At 56.7% G+C, this 18457-nt stretch overlaps 1 protein-coding gene across 7 annotated transcripts in view; it reads right to left on the bottom strand.

The window, feature by feature from the left end:
* The window catches only part of PCNT (pericentrin), a 101352-nt gene that overhangs the window by 37113 nt on the left and 45782 nt on the right, over positions 1-18457 (bottom strand). For 5 of the 7 annotated variants that reach the window (XM_038581705.1, XM_038581709.1, XM_038581711.1 and 2 more), the window contains exons 17-27: positions 13868-14019; positions 10043-10203; positions 9582-9820; positions 7733-7895; positions 6994-7206; positions 4087-4119; positions 2568-2797; positions 2004-2120; positions 1877-1897; positions 1224-1430; positions 212-382 (exon numbers count right to left, since the gene is read on the bottom strand). In XM_038581705.1, coding sequence (XP_038437633.1) covers positions 212-382; positions 1224-1430; positions 1877-1897; positions 2004-2120; positions 2568-2797; positions 4087-4119; positions 6994-7206; positions 7733-7895; positions 9582-9820; positions 10043-10203; positions 13868-14019 — 1707 coding nt within the window. The remainder of the gene's footprint in view (positions 1-211; positions 383-1223; positions 1431-1876; positions 1898-2003; positions 2121-2567; positions 2798-4086; positions 4120-6993; positions 7207-7732; positions 7896-9581; positions 9821-10042; positions 10204-13867; positions 14020-18457) is intronic. The other 2 variants (XM_038581707.1, XM_038581708.1) reach the window with 2 other exon arrangements.

Below are 18457 nucleotides of genomic sequence, written 5' to 3'. Positions count from 1 at the left end.
CTTCTCCCTCCTCCTGTGTCTCTGCCTCTCTCTGTGTCTTTCATGAATAAATAAAATAAATCTTAAAAAAAAATTTACAAGACTTTAAAGTACATGCTGAGAAGAGTCATTAACATCTAATAATCACGAAGGTACACAGCAGTCGCAGCCCCACTTCCCGCATCACCTGGACGTCCTGCCCTCGCCAGCCGCCCCCAGCCCCCACTCTTGCCTCGCTCTCTCGCTGCTGGAGCGCCCTCTGCACCGCCTCTAACTGGACTTCTGGGCCCTCGGGGCAGCTGTCTGCAGGAGGCACAGGGCACCTGCCCTCATCGAGTTTAGACTGTAGTGTGGACACCAGAAGCAAGTTGCTCATCTGCTTCTCCTGTAAGGCCTCTTTATCCTGATTAAGAAAAAAAGGCTTATTTTAGGCAAGTTTTTCAGGAACAAGGGGTGTCAAATTGTGACCTGAGTGCCCAGTGTCCTCACATGCCCCTGGCACTCAGCTGCACACACCTGCACACGCCACACACATGACCTCCAGAGCAGAGATCCACCTGGTGAAGGATGGGACCCCAAAGAGAGGGCCATCGTGTGTGCCTGTGAGTCCACTGCAGTGAATCTGTCCTTAGTAGTTATTCAAGAAGGAAAAAAATTGTCCCTAGGCTATTGGCTATTAACAAAAAAAACTGCAAAGAACTTGCCTGAGAAGAGGCCAGTGGCTGACAATGTTACTCTGTATAACGCATGTTAACGTCTCACTGGAAAAGTTTTCAAACAGTATTTACTATGGAGAAATTGGTCACAACAAATTACATGGAAAAGAAGTTACAGTAAGTGGCCCAAGTTTGTACAGAGAAAAAAAGGCATTTTCTATGCCTGCAGCATCTAATAAGCTCAGGAGGTGTTTGCTGAGAGAAGGAAGAGGGAGCAAGTGATGCAGGGAAAAAAGAAGGGTGGGGGGGGGGCGGGGAGGAGGCGCTCCTGGGGAGGGCACCCAAGCCCTGCCTTGGCCTCCCGCTCGGGCTGTGAGTCCCTAAGCCGCTGTGGCAAACCAACTGAACCGAGCGGGGCTCACAGGACCCTGGAAGGGGTGCGGTCTTGGGGCCGACGCCAAGTAGGGTGCTGGCGTGAGGGGCTGAGGGGAGAGCAGCTGGGGACGCTGCCCTCGGAGGGGAGGGCGGGGGTGGGGGGGCACAGTGTGGGGTCCCGCGGACTCGGGCTCCCACGGCGTGGGCTGCTACCTGCTGCAAGGCCTTCATGGCGTCTCTCTGCCTTTCCAGCTCTTCCCGCAGCTGAGCCGCCTCCCTCCTGCAGCTCGCGTTGGTCTCCTCGAGACGTCGGATTTCCTCTTCCTGGATCATCACTTGTCTGTCCGCCAACTCTTTCTTTATGACCAACTCGTTAAAGCCATCTGATTTCTCTCTCAACTTTTCTTGCAACAATTCAACCTAAAACAACAAGAACGCCTGAGAAATGTGACAGTGACAGCACCACCTCCTAAGTACGGGAGCACACGGCACGGCCAGCGGGCACGCTGCGCAGAGGCACACGCCCACACACGGCAGGCACGTGGGCGGGAGGGGACCGTGTGGACACCCTGGCTGCACTCGGGGCTCCGCCACTGGGGGGTCACACTGGGGGCCCAGGGAACGATGCACGGAATGCCTCAGTGCTTACAACTGAAAACGAACCCAGCATAGTCCCCATATACGCTCAGTGTTTGAACCAGCACACCAGCCACAGCCGCAGCAGGCGGGGGACGCACGCAGGTCCGCTCCAGCAGAGGGAGGCAAGGGAAGGAAGAGCAGGCCCCCCGTGCAGCAGCCCCCACGCTGTGCAGGGGAGGGGAGGGGAAGGAGGCGGCGCCCACCATGCAGACCCCCAACACCCCTACCTCCTCGTCCAGCTGCTCCTCCTGCCGTTTCCACATACAGGGAAGGAAAAATTGTTCCACAGGTAAGTCTTTAGAACATGATGCAGAACATTACCCAACGGGCAGAGCACGCGTCAGGCTGACTTACGTCGCTGACACGAGGGCCATGGGGCCGCGGCCGGGCCGCCTGGCGGAGCTGCTCCTCCAGCCTCTGGATCTCCCGCTGGAACTCCTCCCGCTCGTGTTCCCTCTCGACAGCCTGCTCCTGTGGACAGAGGCAGTCTGCTCGGACGTCTCAGAGGCACGCAGGCCACGGCACTTCTCCCTCCGGAGGGAAGGCCGACCGCCTGCGCAGACGCGGACCGCCCAGCAGGCGCTCGCAGCACTTCCCTCCACACCACCTGTCCACCGGCTCGATGAAGAGGTGGCCCTGCAGGTGCAGCGAGAGACTCTGCAGAGTGTGGACAGAACAGCCACAGACAGCAGACGGCTCGGCCCAAGGGGGCAGGGCTGGGCATGCAGGGCTGGCACGGGGGCTGGGGGGGGGCCCCGCAGGCCACGCACAGGCGCACGCTGACCCCTTGGGGATGTGTGCCTAGAGTGACCCGGCCACAACCCCCCGGCCGCGTGCTAACCCTAACACTGTGTCACGGACGCTCACGCTACAGGGCCGGCGTTCAGGGACACAAGCACACTTAGTCAAGATGCTCACGTCCATGAACTGCCGCTGGCTCCGCAGATGCTTGTCCAGAGCCGCCATCTGCTGCCTCAGCGCGGACAGCTCCTCGGCCTGCTTGGCACACGCTTCGTGCCGAGAGAGCTGCTCCTCCAACTCCGCCTCGAAAACCTTCATCTGAGAGAGCAGCGCCGCGCGGTCCTTCTCCGACTGCTTCCTGGCCTCCGACTGCTCCTGCGTCAGACACTCCACTTCCCTACGAAGAGCTGAAGAGACAAAACAGGGAGAAAAGCCCCACAGATCAGGGCAGGGACGTGGGCTGAAGCAGAAACGGGAAACGTGCCCGGCAGGTGCCCCCCACGGCGGGGCAGACACACACCACATCCAGCCGCCCCAGCAGCCCCGGGCCCCGAGACACAGCCGGCCCCGAAGGACATGCACCCACAGCCAGCACGAGCCTGGGTGCTCACCACTGGGCTAAATGCCCCCAGAGACAAAGCCAAGGACGTTAGAAAAGAGCGGGAGAATTACAGCTTTTAAATTAAAATTCGCTAAAATAAAGAAATGTAAAGCTTGAGAAGACTACATCTTGGTATTTCCAAACGACCCATCAGTGGGTTTTCTAGGAATCACGCCTCCACATAGATTGTCCTGTGTGGACAAGATGCAGCCGAGGACTCGGTGAGGGGGCGCACAGCCCGACGGAGAACGCACTGACGGCACAGCCGGGGCCGCGGCAGGGCCTGCCAGACGTCGAAAGCCAGTCTAAAATTAAGTGGGGAAGGCCCCAGTCCCCGTGGGAACTGTACGCTCATAAGCACGTCTAGTAGAGGAGGCTGGCCTCTGAGGAGTCCTAAAGTGCGCAAACTATCCACAAACTGAAATTTTGATTTCATAGGTTTTCATTTATAGTTTATTTGCTTTCAAAACTCCTTCTTATAAAACCCTGCCAATCTCTTATGCCAAACTGCCATCACCACTACTGGAACATTCCCAGGGAATTCTCATGCTAGTAAGTCAGCAATTAGACTAAATTGCCTTAAACATGCAGTTAGAACCACATCATCCCCACCCGGGGGTCGTGCTGCCTGGCCGCCCACCCAGACGGCACCATCCTCGGGGCCACATGCTGCAGGAAGGGCGCCCAGCCACAGCTCGCGAGGGCCCCGTGCAGGTGGCACTGAAGAGAAGGTGTCATGTGGTCACTCAGGCCATGCCGAGGGCCACCGACGCTGTCGGAGCAGCAGAGGAGCTCCACTCGGGGTCCCCCAAGACTCCCCTAAGACCTTCCAGGCCCCAGGGCTGGCCCCCGGCCCCAGGACAATGCACCTGCCACCAGACGGGGCTCCCTGCCAAGCAGCACCGGCCGCGGAGGGCGTCACTGGATAAGAGCTAGCGCATTTCCACATGTCAACAGGGAAGGTTAAAGTTGGTGTTTTTGTTAACAGTTTGCCACAAAAGCCTTAAAGTATTTTTCCTCTTTAGTAAAAACTGGGGCATCTGGTGCAGCAGACACAGCTCATCTCACACAGCAATCTGGTCTGTGTTTACAAACCTGAGTCCTCGTGTGCTATGGGAGCAGGAGTGCCTATGAATGAAAACACAGCATTTTGAGACACGGGTATTAAAGTCAGCAGGGCGCCAGGGCTCGTCTGTGGTCCTGGACAGTCTCTAACGCCCACGCCCTCGCGCCACCACGACGGTGCGAACACCTGCATCCCCCGACATCCGTATGGTGGGCCTCACAGATGGGACCTGGGCTTTCCCAGAGGCTCTGAGAGCGCCCGGCCCTTCCGCACGGGAGGGCACAGCAAGAGCCGGAGCTCCCCAGAAGGGGCGTGTGCGACTCTGTGTGGGACCTCCACCCTCCGAGACTGAGGGCAGCAGGTGCCCACCGCTTGTACCCGTCCACACTATTCTGGGACGGCAGCCAGGCACGCCATTTGCTCTTGGGCTGCAGCAGGTCTTGGCTGCCAATAAATTTAGTGCAGACTTTTAAAAAGAAACAAAGAAACCACACTTGGGGTAGACGGCACTGCCCTGGGAGCAGCCGCGAAACACACCACACACCTAACAGGCACCACGCAAACAGGCAGAGCCGCATCTCCCCACAAGGTGCAAGGACCTCTAAAGGCACTTGGACATAGGTCAACACTCACGAGGGCCCAGAGCAGAATCAGGACCACGGGTACCCTGGCTGTTCCTGGGAAGCCGGTGGTCAGGGAAGGTCAGCAGGTGCTGTGCACATGGGCAGCATTTATCTATTTATTTTTAAAGATTATGTATTTGAGAGAGACAGCACACGCACATGAGTGTGAGCAGGGGGACGGGCAGAGGGAGACAGGCAGGCTTCCCGCTGAGCAGGGAGCCCGATCCCACAACCCCAAGATCACGACCTGAGCCGAAACCAAGAGTGTGACACTGAGCTGACTGAGCCACCAGGCGTTCTGGGCAATATTTCCACAGCTCCGGCAGGGGTGCGTCTGCAAACCTGAGCACAGAGCTGTGCGTGAAGGGAGAGGAACTGTGTGCGTGAAGGGAAAGAACAGAGGCCAGGTAAGAAGGCCAGGTGCGGCTAACAGGATGAAAGCCAACCAAGGACCGAGCGCGGTGTCAAAGGGAAGGAGCAAAGACTGGCCCCGCTCACATCTGCCAAGGTGCCAGGGCTACGGGCGCTGCGGCCACACAGGAGGCCAGGCCTCTCTGCAGGGTAACCAGAGACGCAGAAGAGCAGCCGCGTCCACAGCCTCGAGAAGATGTGCAGGGGGAGGCAGGCCCGGGCGCAGCGGAGCCCCCGGGACGGACCTCACAGAGGCAGGGCCACTCGGGCCTTGGGGAGCGACGACGAGGCTGCCCCCTGGCTCAGGGCTACACGGCTGCTCAGGCCCCGTCTCTCAACTCCAACACCTGTGAGCACCCTCACTCGCTCGTGGTGGTTAATAAACTGGGTGGGTGGGGTGTGGGCCTGGCCACCCCACCGGGCCTCAGGCTGGGAGCGGGCGGATGGGGCCCTGCACAGGGACAGTCTGTCCCACTGGGAGGCGCAGCCTACGGGAAGGGCCGGGACAGAAGGAACGAGGTCTAAAGAAATAACCTGAGGCTGACAAGTCCTCAGACCTGAAGCAGAACAAGGCATGTGCAGGAGCCCCACCGAGTCACGGCAAAGGGGCAGTAAGAAGAGCAGGGCAGAGGGCAGCTCCTCAGAACACCTGCGAAGAAACAGGTGCCTCAGCAAAGACAGCGGGTGCAGGAGAACAATGGTTTATGGCCTCCAATTTAAGAAAAAGAAATCAAATCTAAAACCACGTGTCGCCAGCTACAACTTCATTTATAGAAAAGAGTCAAGTAAGGAAATTCCAGGCACCGGAGGTCTTGGGAAATTCCCTGCACATGATCCTGCCGTGAGCCCATTCACTCCGCGAGGAGCCACGGGAAGAACACCCCCAAGAACTCACATCTGTGCAGACGGCAGTATGCATGCGGCACAGGGTCCACAGGGCACGCGTGCTCACTCACACACTCACGCACTCTCACACATCAACGGTGCCTCCCTGGACACCAGCATGGCCGGGCACCGGGCAGAGACGGGAGCAGGAGAAGGGACACGAAGAGTAAGCGGACACACAGCGTTGCGGTCAGCAGCGGAGCGTCCCTGCCCCCAGAACAGGTCACCGCGCACCAGGAGAGACAGCAGGAGACCCCCGGGCAGCTTTCCAGGCGTCGTTAACACGAGACCCACAAGAGACACAACTGACGGTGGAAAGAGACTCAAAGGGTGAAACCAACAAAGACAGGTCAAGTTTTCAACATCAGAAATTCAACTCAAAAAATAGAAAAAGGACAGAGAGATACGTCCAGGTAGACAGACGTTATCGAGCGGCGTCGGGCAAGAGGAGGGGGTCGGGAGCCATCACGCACAGCCCGCGGCTGGAGACCCGGAGCACGGCAACTCCGCCGTCCAGGAGCTGCGGTCCCGGGGACCCGCCTTCGTGCTCACAGCACGAAGGATCCAAGAAAGGGCAACCACGAGGCCCTGAGGGCTGGTTGTGTCTCAAGGGAAATTAAAAAGAAAAACTTGGGGGAAAGAGAAATGAAAAACGAGGCTCCCGAATGGCGCAGAGCAGCACAGGGACGGCCGAGGTGCAGCAGGCCCGGGGCGGCTGCGCCCACACGGGCGTCCCCGGGGCGTCCTCAGGGACACCGCCACCTGCAAACCCCAGCAGCGCAACCCTCCGTGTTCCAACTGCTCGTACCTTAACTATTTTAAAGAGGAGACCTCTGACGGCCTGAAATCACGGCGAGCCTGTTACGAACACGTTTCCCTACCTGAGGGTAACGTTACACAATGTTTTAAGGGCGCACCCAAGGGCGGTCAGTGGCCGTGCTATCTGCACTGAGGCCTCCGGGAGGGCGCAGCCGCGCAGGGCTCCCGCCTGCCCCGCTCCGCAGGCGCCGCTCTCACCAGCTTCTCTCGCCTCTGCTTCTGCGGCCGACGCCTCCTTCTGGCTCCACAGGGCGGAATTCTCCTCCTTCAGCTCCGCCTGCTGCTGCGCCGCCTGCTGCAGCTGCTGCCTCAGACCCTCCAGCTCCTCCGCCAGGCCGTGCTCGGCCGTCTCCTGCCGGCACAGCGCCTCCTGCAGGCTGGCCTTCTCCTCCTTGAAGCCTTCGATGATGCCTGAGATGGAGACGGGCCGCTGAGGCCTCACGGAGGAGCAATGGTCGGCCCTCCCAGCCGCAGCGCACCTGGGAGCTCGCACCTGGGAGCTCGGCGCTCGCCTGCGTCCCGCTCCCAGACGACAGGCCTGTGCGCCCGGGGGGGCGGGGGGGGGGGGGCGAACACGGGGAGAGGCCTCACGTGACTCCCTCACACCACGGCCGCCACCTGGCGCACAAGCGCTGTGACACCAGGGACCAGACGCCTGACGTGCGGGGGTCCCAGGGGTCACAATGTCCCTTCCGGGACACCCGCCGCCCGTGACGGGAGGACAGACATTCCCACCTCACCACGGCAGGCAACGCGCTGAGGCTGTCGGCCCGGGATCTGCGCTCCTGATCCCAGGGTTTCCTGAGGAAGGTCACCGGGGCCTCACGCCATGGGCGCTACTTAGTCCCTCGCTTCACTCTTAAAGTTGTGAGTCCTCCCCTTCCCCGGTGCCCCGGGCCTGTGTCCCGGCAGCCCTCCGCCCGCAGCCAGCGCTCACCCTGCGCCTGGTGTAGCTCCAGCATCAGCCGCGTCCGGGCCGCGTTCTCCTCCTCCAGGCGCTCCAGTAACTGCTGCTGCTTCCTGACGACCTGTGCCGTCTCCTCGTTCTTACAGCTAAATTCTTTCTCAAAACGAGAATGAATCTGACGCGCTTCTTCCAGCTGTTAACACATTTGGAAACCAGAACCACACGTCAGAATAAAGCTCACGTTAACACCAACGGACTTAGAATCCCGGCACAACTAGAATTCTGACAAAACCACAAATACTCTGTAAGAAGCAACACTGACGTTCAATACCGTGTCCGTTATACGCAAATTTGCTTTTTCAACAATTTTCAAGAAAGAAAAATTCTGCACAGCTACAATGCTGCACAGAAAGTTCACACGTGCACGAACGACGGACGCCACACATCTGCACAGTGACGCTGCCGAGAGGGCGCGTTTCCAAGGCCATGAGAACTGTTCATCAAGAGCCCCGAGGCCGCGCAGGATGACCACCTGTGCTCCACGGGTGGAGGAGGAGGCAGGGAGGCCGTGGGTGGGAGGGGAGGGAGGGAGGCTCCCTGGGCCGGCCACCTCGGCGGGCATGGGGCCTGACGCACCCTTACCCCCTGCAGACCCTCCCTGACTCGGTCTCCACGAGGTGCGAGGTGCGGCCTCCCGCGGTGCCCTGTCCTGGCTCAGCCCCAGGCCCCGATCTCGCCTCCCTCCCCTGCCCAGGCTGCGGCCCAGGCTAACCCGTGGAGGCAGACGCCTACGGCCAGCTGTGCCGACAGACGCCTGAGCAGCCGGCCTGGGCCTCCCTCGGCCTCCCTCACACTCAGGCACCTCCAGCTTCCCCAGACTCTGCCTCTGAGGGAATCCACTGGTTTCCCCTTGAAAGCAGCCCCAAGGCTGCTCTTCTCACACCAAATGGAGAAGACTTATTCAAGGATTCCTGGGATGTAAACAGCAAGGTTTTGACTAAAAATGCATATTTTCTAATTAGGTTCAACGTGAAAAAGAATCCCTACGCTGCCTGTCATGTATTCATATTTCTTTTTTTTTTTTTTTAATTTTTATTTATTATGATAGTCTCACAGAGAGAGAGAGAGAGAGAGGGGCAGAGACACAGGCAGAGGGAGAAGCAGGCTCCATGCACCGGGAGCCCGACGTGGGATTCGATCCCGGGTCTCCAGGATCGCGCCCTGGGCCAAAGGCAGGCGCCAAACCGCTGCGCCACCCAGGGATCCCTGTATTCATATTTCATGTCTTTTCTAACTGTACAAAACTTTCTAAAAAGTTGAGCATAACCCCCTGTTCTGGTGATAATCTCTGGACATAAATATATTCAACGTGAAGTTAAAAGGGTGCAGGAGGTAGACAAAGGAGAGACGCCAAACCACGTGTCATCAACCCCACACTCAGCTCTTCCTTTCCATTCGCAGCAAACCTACTGTCTCCAGAATTTGGGCTCAGAAAAGACTTCTGCTTAGGAAAAACACAGAGGAGCATCACTGGTAGTAACAGAAAATGAGAACAATATGAGAAAGCAGGTACGTACCCAAAATTGACGGTTTCTGCCCCTGAATCCTAAAGGAGAAGACAACAGCGAAAGAAGCCAGATCCACCCAGAAAGTGCCAATGCCCCTTCTCGCTCTGTAGGCTGCAGCCGAGAACCAGAAACACCGAATGGACAGCGGCCAGCACCACGCCTGGGAGCGGCACCATCCTCATCCACTAAGCTTACGTCGCCAAACCATGCAACCTAACCACTTATCGAACCCGTTATCCTCAGAAAAAGGGAAACACTAACAGGAGCCAACATAGGGCCGCAGATGGACGGCACGCGGAGCCGTGTCTCACCTGCCTGGTGGAGTCTAGAGCCAGCTCCAGCAGGCCCTCCACCGCCAGGCCCAGACTCTGGTAAATCCTCCTAATCGGCTGCTCGTACTCCAGTGAACTTTCTGGGCTCATGAAAAAGCTTTCACAGATGTGACTGCTAATTTCAGCCTCTGAAGGCATCTCCACGCATTCAGGCAAACTTCTGTCCAGTTCCAGCAGGGCTGCCTCAGACCCAGGCCACGTCTCTTCAAGCACTGGTGCTGCAAATGAGCAAAGACGTAAACCTGCATATACCACGCGCGCGGCAAGCAAGCTCCCAGGACCAGGCCGTCAAAGGACAAGCACACCCGTGTCCCAGAGGCACTGGCCCACCTCCAGCTTCGGGAGCTCATCCGGCCCGGCCCCACACAGCAGGGAAGGAGGGGGACAGCACGGAGCGCTCTGGCCCCAGGGCTCAGACGCAGGGCCGTCCGGGCACTCACCTGCAGACAGGGCCTGGCCGCTGGGCCACGCACCAGGTGGGTCTTCATCCTCCAGACAGAGCCCCACGCGCTCACTGATCCGGCTCTTCAGCGCGATGGCAACCTTCAGCATCTCTCCAAACAAACTGAGCAGCCTCCGCAGAGCATCTCGGAGAGCTCTCCTGAGCAAAGCACACAGCGGGCCGTGAGCTGTCAGCCGTGTCAACTCTGCCTGACTCGGACAAGAGGGGCACAGCCGGGGGGCAGCTCTGCCAACGAGACTTAACCTCTGGGCTGCTACCATTGACTTTGAGAAGGCGTCATCTTACTGTTAGTTTTCGTGGGCTCCTGTGCCCACTCACAGCCTCTCGGACCCCCAGGAGGACAGCACCAATGTGGCTGGCCCTCTCTGGCCACAGCATAGCGACCACACCCAAGACACAGCTGGGGTGAAGGGCTGCAGCCTGTGCATAAGTGGACCAGCCGACACGGGTCCTCATACCTGGGAGATGCCGGGGCCGAGGGGGTGGGGGACACTCGTACACCCCAGCCATTCACGCGCTCACACCGCCACCAAGGGCCTGGGGCAAGGCCTCCTCCCAACACCGGGACCCCACTGAACAACACGTGGAGAGCTGCCCAGGGGAGAGACAGGAGGACCGGGGCGGGAAAGCAGCACGGGGGCAGACTGCACACAGCACACCAGTTGCTCCCTGCTGCCCAGGCCTCCAGAGGGCAGGCAGGCACAGGACAAGACATCCTGTGGGGGGAGCGGGCGGAGGCAGGCACGAGGATGACAGCGGCTATGGAGGGTCAGGGAGGGCAGGGGTCACCCTCAAAGGCTAGGAGGGCTGCAGTCCCCTCGATGATCCTCAACTGTGACAAACGCTTGTGGGTGTCAGGAGTCTGCAGCTGCTGCTCACCCACTGGCCCCATCTTGCACACCTGGAATCGTGTGTGGAGCCAGTCGCTCTACAGCCTGAGGGGCGCTCAGGCCTGGGCCCCAGCCTCCAGACACCTACGGACAGGTGCTCTCCTCGAGGCCAGTGTTCAAGGGGCTCTAGAAGGAAGGACGTGCTCTCTGCACAGCCAGCTCAGCGGCAGCAAGGCCCACGGCCCCTCGGTGCACGCAGGCAGGCACCCTGGGCACAGACAGCCGACCCGACGGCGACCCCAACGGCGACCTCGGCCGCGACCCCGGGGGAAGGCCCACGGGAGGCCCTGTGAGCTGCAGCAATGCACCAGGTAAGCCAGGTGCTCGGACACAAGCGAGCCCTGCAGCCTCAGCTACACACTAACGGGTCCTTCCGCGGCCGACCCGCAACAGCAGAAACAAGGCTCCGGGTCAACACGGGAGAAATCTGAATGCTACAGGGCAGGAACTTCTTTTTTGTTTTTAAGATTGTATTTACTCCTGAGACACAGAGAGGCCGAGGGGGAAGCAGGCTCCCTGCGGGGACCCCGACGTGGGACTTGATCCCAGGACCCCGGGGTCACGCCCTGAGCTGAGGCAGACGCTCCACCGCTGAGCCCCGGGCGGCCTACAGCAGGAACTTCTTAGTGAAACCCAGGCAGCCGGACAAGGGGCAGCCCGACTCGCGCCCCGCGCCAGCTCCTAGGGCGGGCGGTAGAGCGGGCGGAAGCCGGCACAGCCAGCCGACGAGGAGCCGCGACACTTCCAGCTCTGGCGGGCTTCGAGGGACCTTCTGATGACAGTGGCCCCACCCGGGCCCCCCACACTATAAGCCCAACCCCCCCCAGGGAGCCCCCGGGGCTGCACTTCTCCAAGGGGGCGGGAGGTGGGAGGCCTGGGCCGGAGGGCAGGTGCACAGACACTCCGGGGCCCCTGCGCTCTGCAGCCAGGCTCCAGAGAAAACCCGAGACAGAGACCTTGCTCGAGGGGGCGGCCCCGGGCCCGGCTGGTCCCACGCTTACAAACAGTGTGTCCTTGTAACTAAGTGGACCGACGCCCCAGAGGTAGTGGGGACTTCGAGCTCCCTACACCTGTTACTCACGATTGGGGAGGCTCCTTCACAAAACAGACAAAAGCCTGAGGGGATGCCTATTTTAAAGGGTCTCTTGAGGCTTCTGGATGTTTCTGATGTATTGTTCGCCTCCTAAGGGCCCTGAGGCCCTCCCCCACCTCCTCTTCCCCCTCTCCTGAACCTACCCAAACCTGCCCAGTCTTCGAGGACCTAAGTGCGGGAGGCTTCTGGTGCACTCTGGACTCCGACCACCTGCGAGCTGCAGCTACGTGTCCTCAAGTACTCAAGGACTCAGGTTTGCGGAAGTAATCACCAGTTCTTCACATTTACGTGTCTGTCCCCAGGCCTGCTGGGGAGGGCCAGACCTTGGATCAAACTGCCCAAAGGAAACACCCCAAGGGGGATTTAGGGAATCAGGCCCTCAACTTCCCTCCGGATGCTAGAACACTGGCAGGAAGTCCCTGAGCAGTTACAGTAGCTTTTCCTATACCTGATAGGAACTAACTTGTGGGGCGCCTGGGTGGCTCAGGTAGTTAACCGTTGGCCTTCACCTCAAAGCCTCGGGGGTCCTGGGTTCCAGCTCCCCCCTCCTTCCCTGCTCAGCGGGGAGCCTGCCTCTCCCTCTGCCCCTCCCCGCCTTGTCTCTCTCTAATAAATAAAATCTTTTAAAAAACCCAAAACAAGGGATCCCTGGGTGGCGCAGCGGTTTGGCGCCTGCCTTTGGCCCAGGGTGCGATCCTGGAGACCCGGGATCGAATCCCACGTCGGGCTCCCGGTGCATGGAGCCTGCTTCTCTCTCTGCCTGTGTCTCTGCCTCTCTCTCTCTCTCTCTGTGACTATCATAAATAAAAAAAAAAAAAAAAAAAAAAAAAAAAATTAAAAAAATAAATAAACTACAACTCTTAAAAAAAAAAAAAAAAAAAAACCCAAAACATGCCTATACACAAACGCCCAATAAATCTGTTCACTGACCATTACAATGGACTCCAAATGGTCTTTTTGTGACCATTCTAGTCTTTCGTCTAGATGCCGATATGGTCTTTTTTTGTTTGTTTGTTTTACAGGCTGAACCAGGAACTTTCTCTTTTAGTTAACAAGACTAGGACAGAATGGGAAACTGCCCACACTCCATATTTAATTACTACAGCAAGCCAGCTGCTCACATCCTACATGGGTCACCTAAAAAACTGCTAAAATCCTCAACTTTCAAATCTGACAAGTGAAGGCAACAAAACAAATCCAGAAAACTTCCAGCTTCTGCCACTGCAAAGAGCCAGGGCACTGGAGAGGAAAAAGAAGGAACTATTACAAACGTAAGCACTTGAGTTGGCTCAAGCCCTCTAGCCAGACTCCCCTGACGCGGGGCAGGATGCAGGAAAGGTCCTCCTGGCACCGAGGGGTAAAACCAATAGACGTGAAACACCTGACTCTGTCAGCAATGCTTTCAGGGAAGGATCTTCATCAAAAGGGGGAAGTGTAAGAATAAATAAAAGAAAACCTCAATCAGAATGAGTCAGGAGGGCAGCAGGGGGGCGGGGGCCCAAGGCCCTCCAAGTGCAGACCTTCCAGGAGAGGGACACCGGGTCCAGGTACTACCGGGCCACCCCGCAGGAGGAAGGTTTCCTCTGCCTCTCAACAGCCCAGCCACTGAGAGGCCGGCAGGCCCGGCCGAGGAGAAACCACCCGCCTTCAGCCCCACTGTTCTCCAATGACGTCCTGTACTCGGTGCTCAGTACTCTTCTTGATGTCTTTTTGAATGAGAAGAGGGACAGGGCCGGGGGTCGCATCCCGCCAGGTACCGCGGTGCGCTCACGCGGGAGAGGGCGCGGGGGCGGCGGGCACAGGGGAGCGAGCGACCGACCTTTCGCGGTCAGACAGGTCAGCGTCGGACTTCAGCATCGAGATGAGATTCGTGCCCTCCTGGTTCTCCCTCTCGCGCCTCTGCTGCAGCTGCTCCAGGTCGCGGCGGCGCTCTTCCACCTCGTGACTTAGGGATAAAATCTGTTCCTTCAGCTGTTGAGGAAAAATTGTCATAGCTCTGTTTAAAACAATTCCGTGAGGAATAAACTTCTGTAACAAACACTCGTCATCCCAGGTAACAAAAACACGGCAAAATACAGCGATTGAAGGTGAAGATTACTAACAGCCCCCCATCACCCACCGCCTCCAGACCCGGGATATGCGAACATCCCAGGAGCCCAGGCGCCAGGGTCAGGGGCAAATTCACCAGAGACTATTCTCACAAAACACTCAAAATCTCTTTTATGTTCATTCAGAGTATTAGTTTCTAGGCAACTGAAGATCACCTACACCTGTCTCCTTGAAAAAAGAGCCAAAGGGGGCGCCCGGGGACGGTGGGGGGGGGGGGGCTCCATCGGAAGCACAGCTTGGCTCAGGTCATGACCTCAGGGTCCTGGGATCAGCCCTGTGTCAGGCCCCCTGCTCAGCGGGGAGTCTGCTTCTCCCTCTGCCTCCTCCCCACCATGTACTCTCTCTCAAATAAAATCTTTAAAAAAAAAAAAAATACAGATTCTATAAACCACTGGTTCCGTCAGACTAAGATGGCAAATGATGACCAAAAACAAACAAAAGAGAAGAGCCGTGAGCCCAAATGCCGCCAGCACCTGAGCTGGTGCCCAGACTGCTCCAGGCGCGGCGTAGCCCCAGCTGGTGGGGTGTGGAGGGACGGCAGACGCCTGCCGGCCTCCCAGCATCAAGCCGAGGGCCAGCCGTACAGGCCACCACGGTGGCGGAGTCCACCCTCCGAGTGTGTGGGACACACACTTTCCCCTCTGCCCATCCTGCTCCCTCCTGCTGAAGGAAGGGAAGTGGACACAGCACAAGCCGACACCCTGCCAGCCCCCACCCCCTCCCGGGTGGGATGCGGGTGGGATGCGGGTGCGACCTTCCTCCAGGAAGCTCCCAACTGTCTGCATGTTGATGCTTTACCAGAGGGAAAAGCAACCTTAACCCGACAATGGCAAGGCGTCCAGGACCTTGTAGGTCGGTCCTCCTTAGACAAAAGTTCTTTTGAAAATCTCCCTTCCCCTTACTTACCCCGACTCCGACTCCACAGTGTATGAAGAGCCAGCCCTCACCACCCTGGGGCAGCAGCCCTTCCTGCCCACAGGTCCTGTCCTTGTGCTTTAATAAAACCACCATTTGCAAAGACATCTCAAGAATTCCTTCTTGGTCATCAGCTCCAGATCTCCCCCCACAAAACCACCTAGGTTCCAAAACTACATCAGTAGGACGCTCTTCCTTACTGCACAGCATTATTTTAACTGAGCACGTACATTTCAAAAAAGCTTATAGAAATATTTACAACAAAAACAATTTCTTAATAGAGTCTGGTGTGCCTAGCGATCATTGTCCCTCTCCCTGGGACACTGCCTGGTCATAGCACACAAGCAGTGAGCGCGGGTGAGCGCGGGCTCACGGCAGGAGCGGGACTTGGGCAGCAGGGAGCAGCCTCCTCCCCGCACCCCGCAGCTCCCAGCAGCAAGTTCACTCCTGAGCCCCCCACCCCCACCCCCACCCCCGCCTCTCTTGATGCCCTTCATTCCTCCCCCTTGCACTCAGGAGACCATCAAGCCAGCATCCCCCTATTGTAAAGGTAAATCTGTAACTGCTCAATCCGGAATTTACCATTTCTCTTTACCTGTGCTAATACTTGTAGTAGGACTCTTGAGATACAAAACGGTATAGGATTTGAATGATCTTTAACCCTACTTTCCCATGACCTGGGTTATTTTTAGTATTTTTTTACGGAATGAGTTTTTTAGGAATGCATATAGTGTGTCTTGGCAGAAACACCTGGTAGTTGAAGAAAAATTGAAAAAACACTTTTAGGGTCACCTGGGAGGGGGGCTCAGTCAGTGAAGCATCTGCCTTGGACTCAGGTCATGATCTCGGGGACCTGGGACCGAGCCCCGTGTGGGGCTCCCTGCTCAGCGGGGAGTCTGCTGCTCCCTCTCCCTCTGCCCCTCCCCCTGTTCATCCTCTCTCTCTGTCAAACAAATAAAATCTTTAAAAATAGAAAAAGAAAAAACACTTAGAAAGGTCCTTTCTTCCTTGCGGAACTGTTTCCTGCCTCAGCACTGGTGCCCCTTGCTCTTCAGCCTGGAGCTTGGGAGGGGCTTCTGCTGCCAGAAACAAGCCCCCCCCCCCCCCCCCCCCCCCGCCCCCCAGCAGGTGACTGCCCTCCACAGACACACACCACCTGAGGCTGGTGGAGGGTAAGCCACACACCCAGGCGCAGTATTTAAAACCAAACTGGCTCTGCTGCTTGGGAGCCACTGGATTGTTAGCAAATTAAGGGAACCTCTCCTGGGCCTCAGTGTCCTGAGGGATCCATTCCGTGAGCAAGACAGAACCCTACAGCAGTAAGAAAGCTCTGGAATGTACCTCACAAAGTGCCTGGCACACAAAGACAAGTCAGCTATGTCTCCAATCTGGGAAGTCCAAATCCAGTGATGGTGCACAAGGATCCCAGTGGTTTTTCTCCTCCTTTGTACTGGGAGAGCCTGCCTCGAGCCCTCACGATGGAGGCACCCACTTCCAAGGGGGCTCACTCTAGACGCACATCGCCAGCCTCCCTCTCACCCGGCTCCCTTGCTCTACGGATCTTAGTTGATTTAAATAACTGATCTCTGGTCCATTTGTTTTCTTTCGTCTCCATGCTTTATATTCCTGCTCTCAGGGGCACCTGGCTGCCTCAGTTGGTAGGGCACGCGACTCTTGATCGCAGGGTTGTAGGTTCAAGCCCCACGCTGGTTGTAGATAATACTTAAAATCTTTAAAAATAAATAAATTTAAAAGTAGATATGTAGATAAATAAACAAAATTCTGCTCTTATGTTTTAAATTGTTACAAAGGAAGCCACAGGCCCAAGGTGGTGGTGATGTGGGAACAGAGGCAGAAAGAAATGCAGGTAAGTTAAATGTCCTTCTAATCTGCAGCCCATTGACAAGTACTTGAGGGGAGCACAATATATCCTCCAGGAAGCTCCCAACTGTCTGAATCCCAATGTCTTGCTAGAAGGGAAAACAACCTTGGTTTGAAAAGAGCAAGGCCTCCAGTAACCGGAGAGTCTTCTTTAGCCGACTAAGGTCCTGTGGGAACGTCCTTTACTTCCTCCAACCCCCAAGTATCTAGCCAGTCTCCTCACAAGCCCAGGGCAGCCGCTCTTCCTGCCCTCAGGTCCTGTCCCCCACCCCGCCCCCTGGCTTTAATAAAACCACCTTTGTGCACCAAGGGCCACAGACCCCAGCAACACCACTACAAAATCAGGTCAAAGTCACTTGCCCCCAGGACAACAGACCAAGAGGTCACAGCAGTTCCAACCTCCCCAGGAGTGAAAACACTTTAAGCTACTCAATCTGGAATTTTCTGGTTGGCAGGGAGGAGGTAACCTGTCCCTCAGGGCCCTCTCCTCTCTCTGCATGAAAAGATCACCCTGCCCTTCCCCCAGGGAAAGATGGGCTTGCTGGAAACCTCCCACCTGTACAGCTCCTGAGAACATCCCTGTACTTGCTGGATGGGCTGCTCCTGATTCACAGATCACTTCACAAAGCCAATCGGACCTGCAAATTTGCCTGGCTGAGTTTTTTCTCTTAATGAAACTCACCAGTAGTGAGCGCACAAAACCACAGGCCCTCACACTCAACCCCAGTAAAAGCAGAAGCCCAGGCTCACAATCACACCTGGCTAGGTGTACCCAGCGACAAGGTGTAGCCTCCAGGGCTTTAATAAACTTTTATTTTTTCAAAGTTTCCTGATGGTTATTGCTAAAGAGTATCTTGTAGTCATAATAAGAACCACAAGATGTGGAGAACAAAGGCAAAAGATGTAGAAACAATCAAGTCTCCGTACAACATGCAGCCATTGACAAATCCTTGAGGCAGGCAGTGACCTTCTAGGAATTCAACTGCCTTAAGGTTAATACTCTGTTGGAGGCAAAAAGCAACCCCCAGGAACCTGTAAATCTCCTTTAACATATAGAAATCCCTCCAGAGACTTCCTTTATCTCTACCCCCCAAGATGTGTGTTGGCAATCATCCTTCAAACGTCTGGCCCACTGATAAACATCTAAAGGGTCTCATGAAATAACCGTATCTTCACAGCAAAGTCCTGGAAGCCTGGTTTCTAAATTCCTGAGACTTGCTCTATCCCTAATCGCTCTATCCCTAATCCTGACTAACTAATCCCTCCCTCCTCATGAACCCAGGGCAGCTCTTTCTGTTCACAAGCCCCATCCCTGTGCTTTAATAAAACCACCTTTTTTTGCACCTAAGACATCTCAAGAATTCTTTCTCAACTGTTTGCTCCCAGACCCCACATCACCCCAATATCACATCACAACCACAACACTGGTTATTGATAGGCTGAAAGGAGACCAGCAGAAAACAATGATAAGGTCAGAAAAAGAAACCAGTACTATTACGATCCA

This window comes from Canis lupus, chromosome 31, assembly GCF_011100685.1.
Source record: "Canis lupus familiaris isolate Mischka breed German Shepherd chromosome 31, alternate assembly UU_Cfam_GSD_1.0, whole genome shotgun sequence".
NCBI lineage: Eukaryota > Metazoa > Chordata > Mammalia > Carnivora > Canidae > Canis > Canis lupus.
This window is presented reverse-complemented; position numbering and strand designations above follow the sequence as displayed.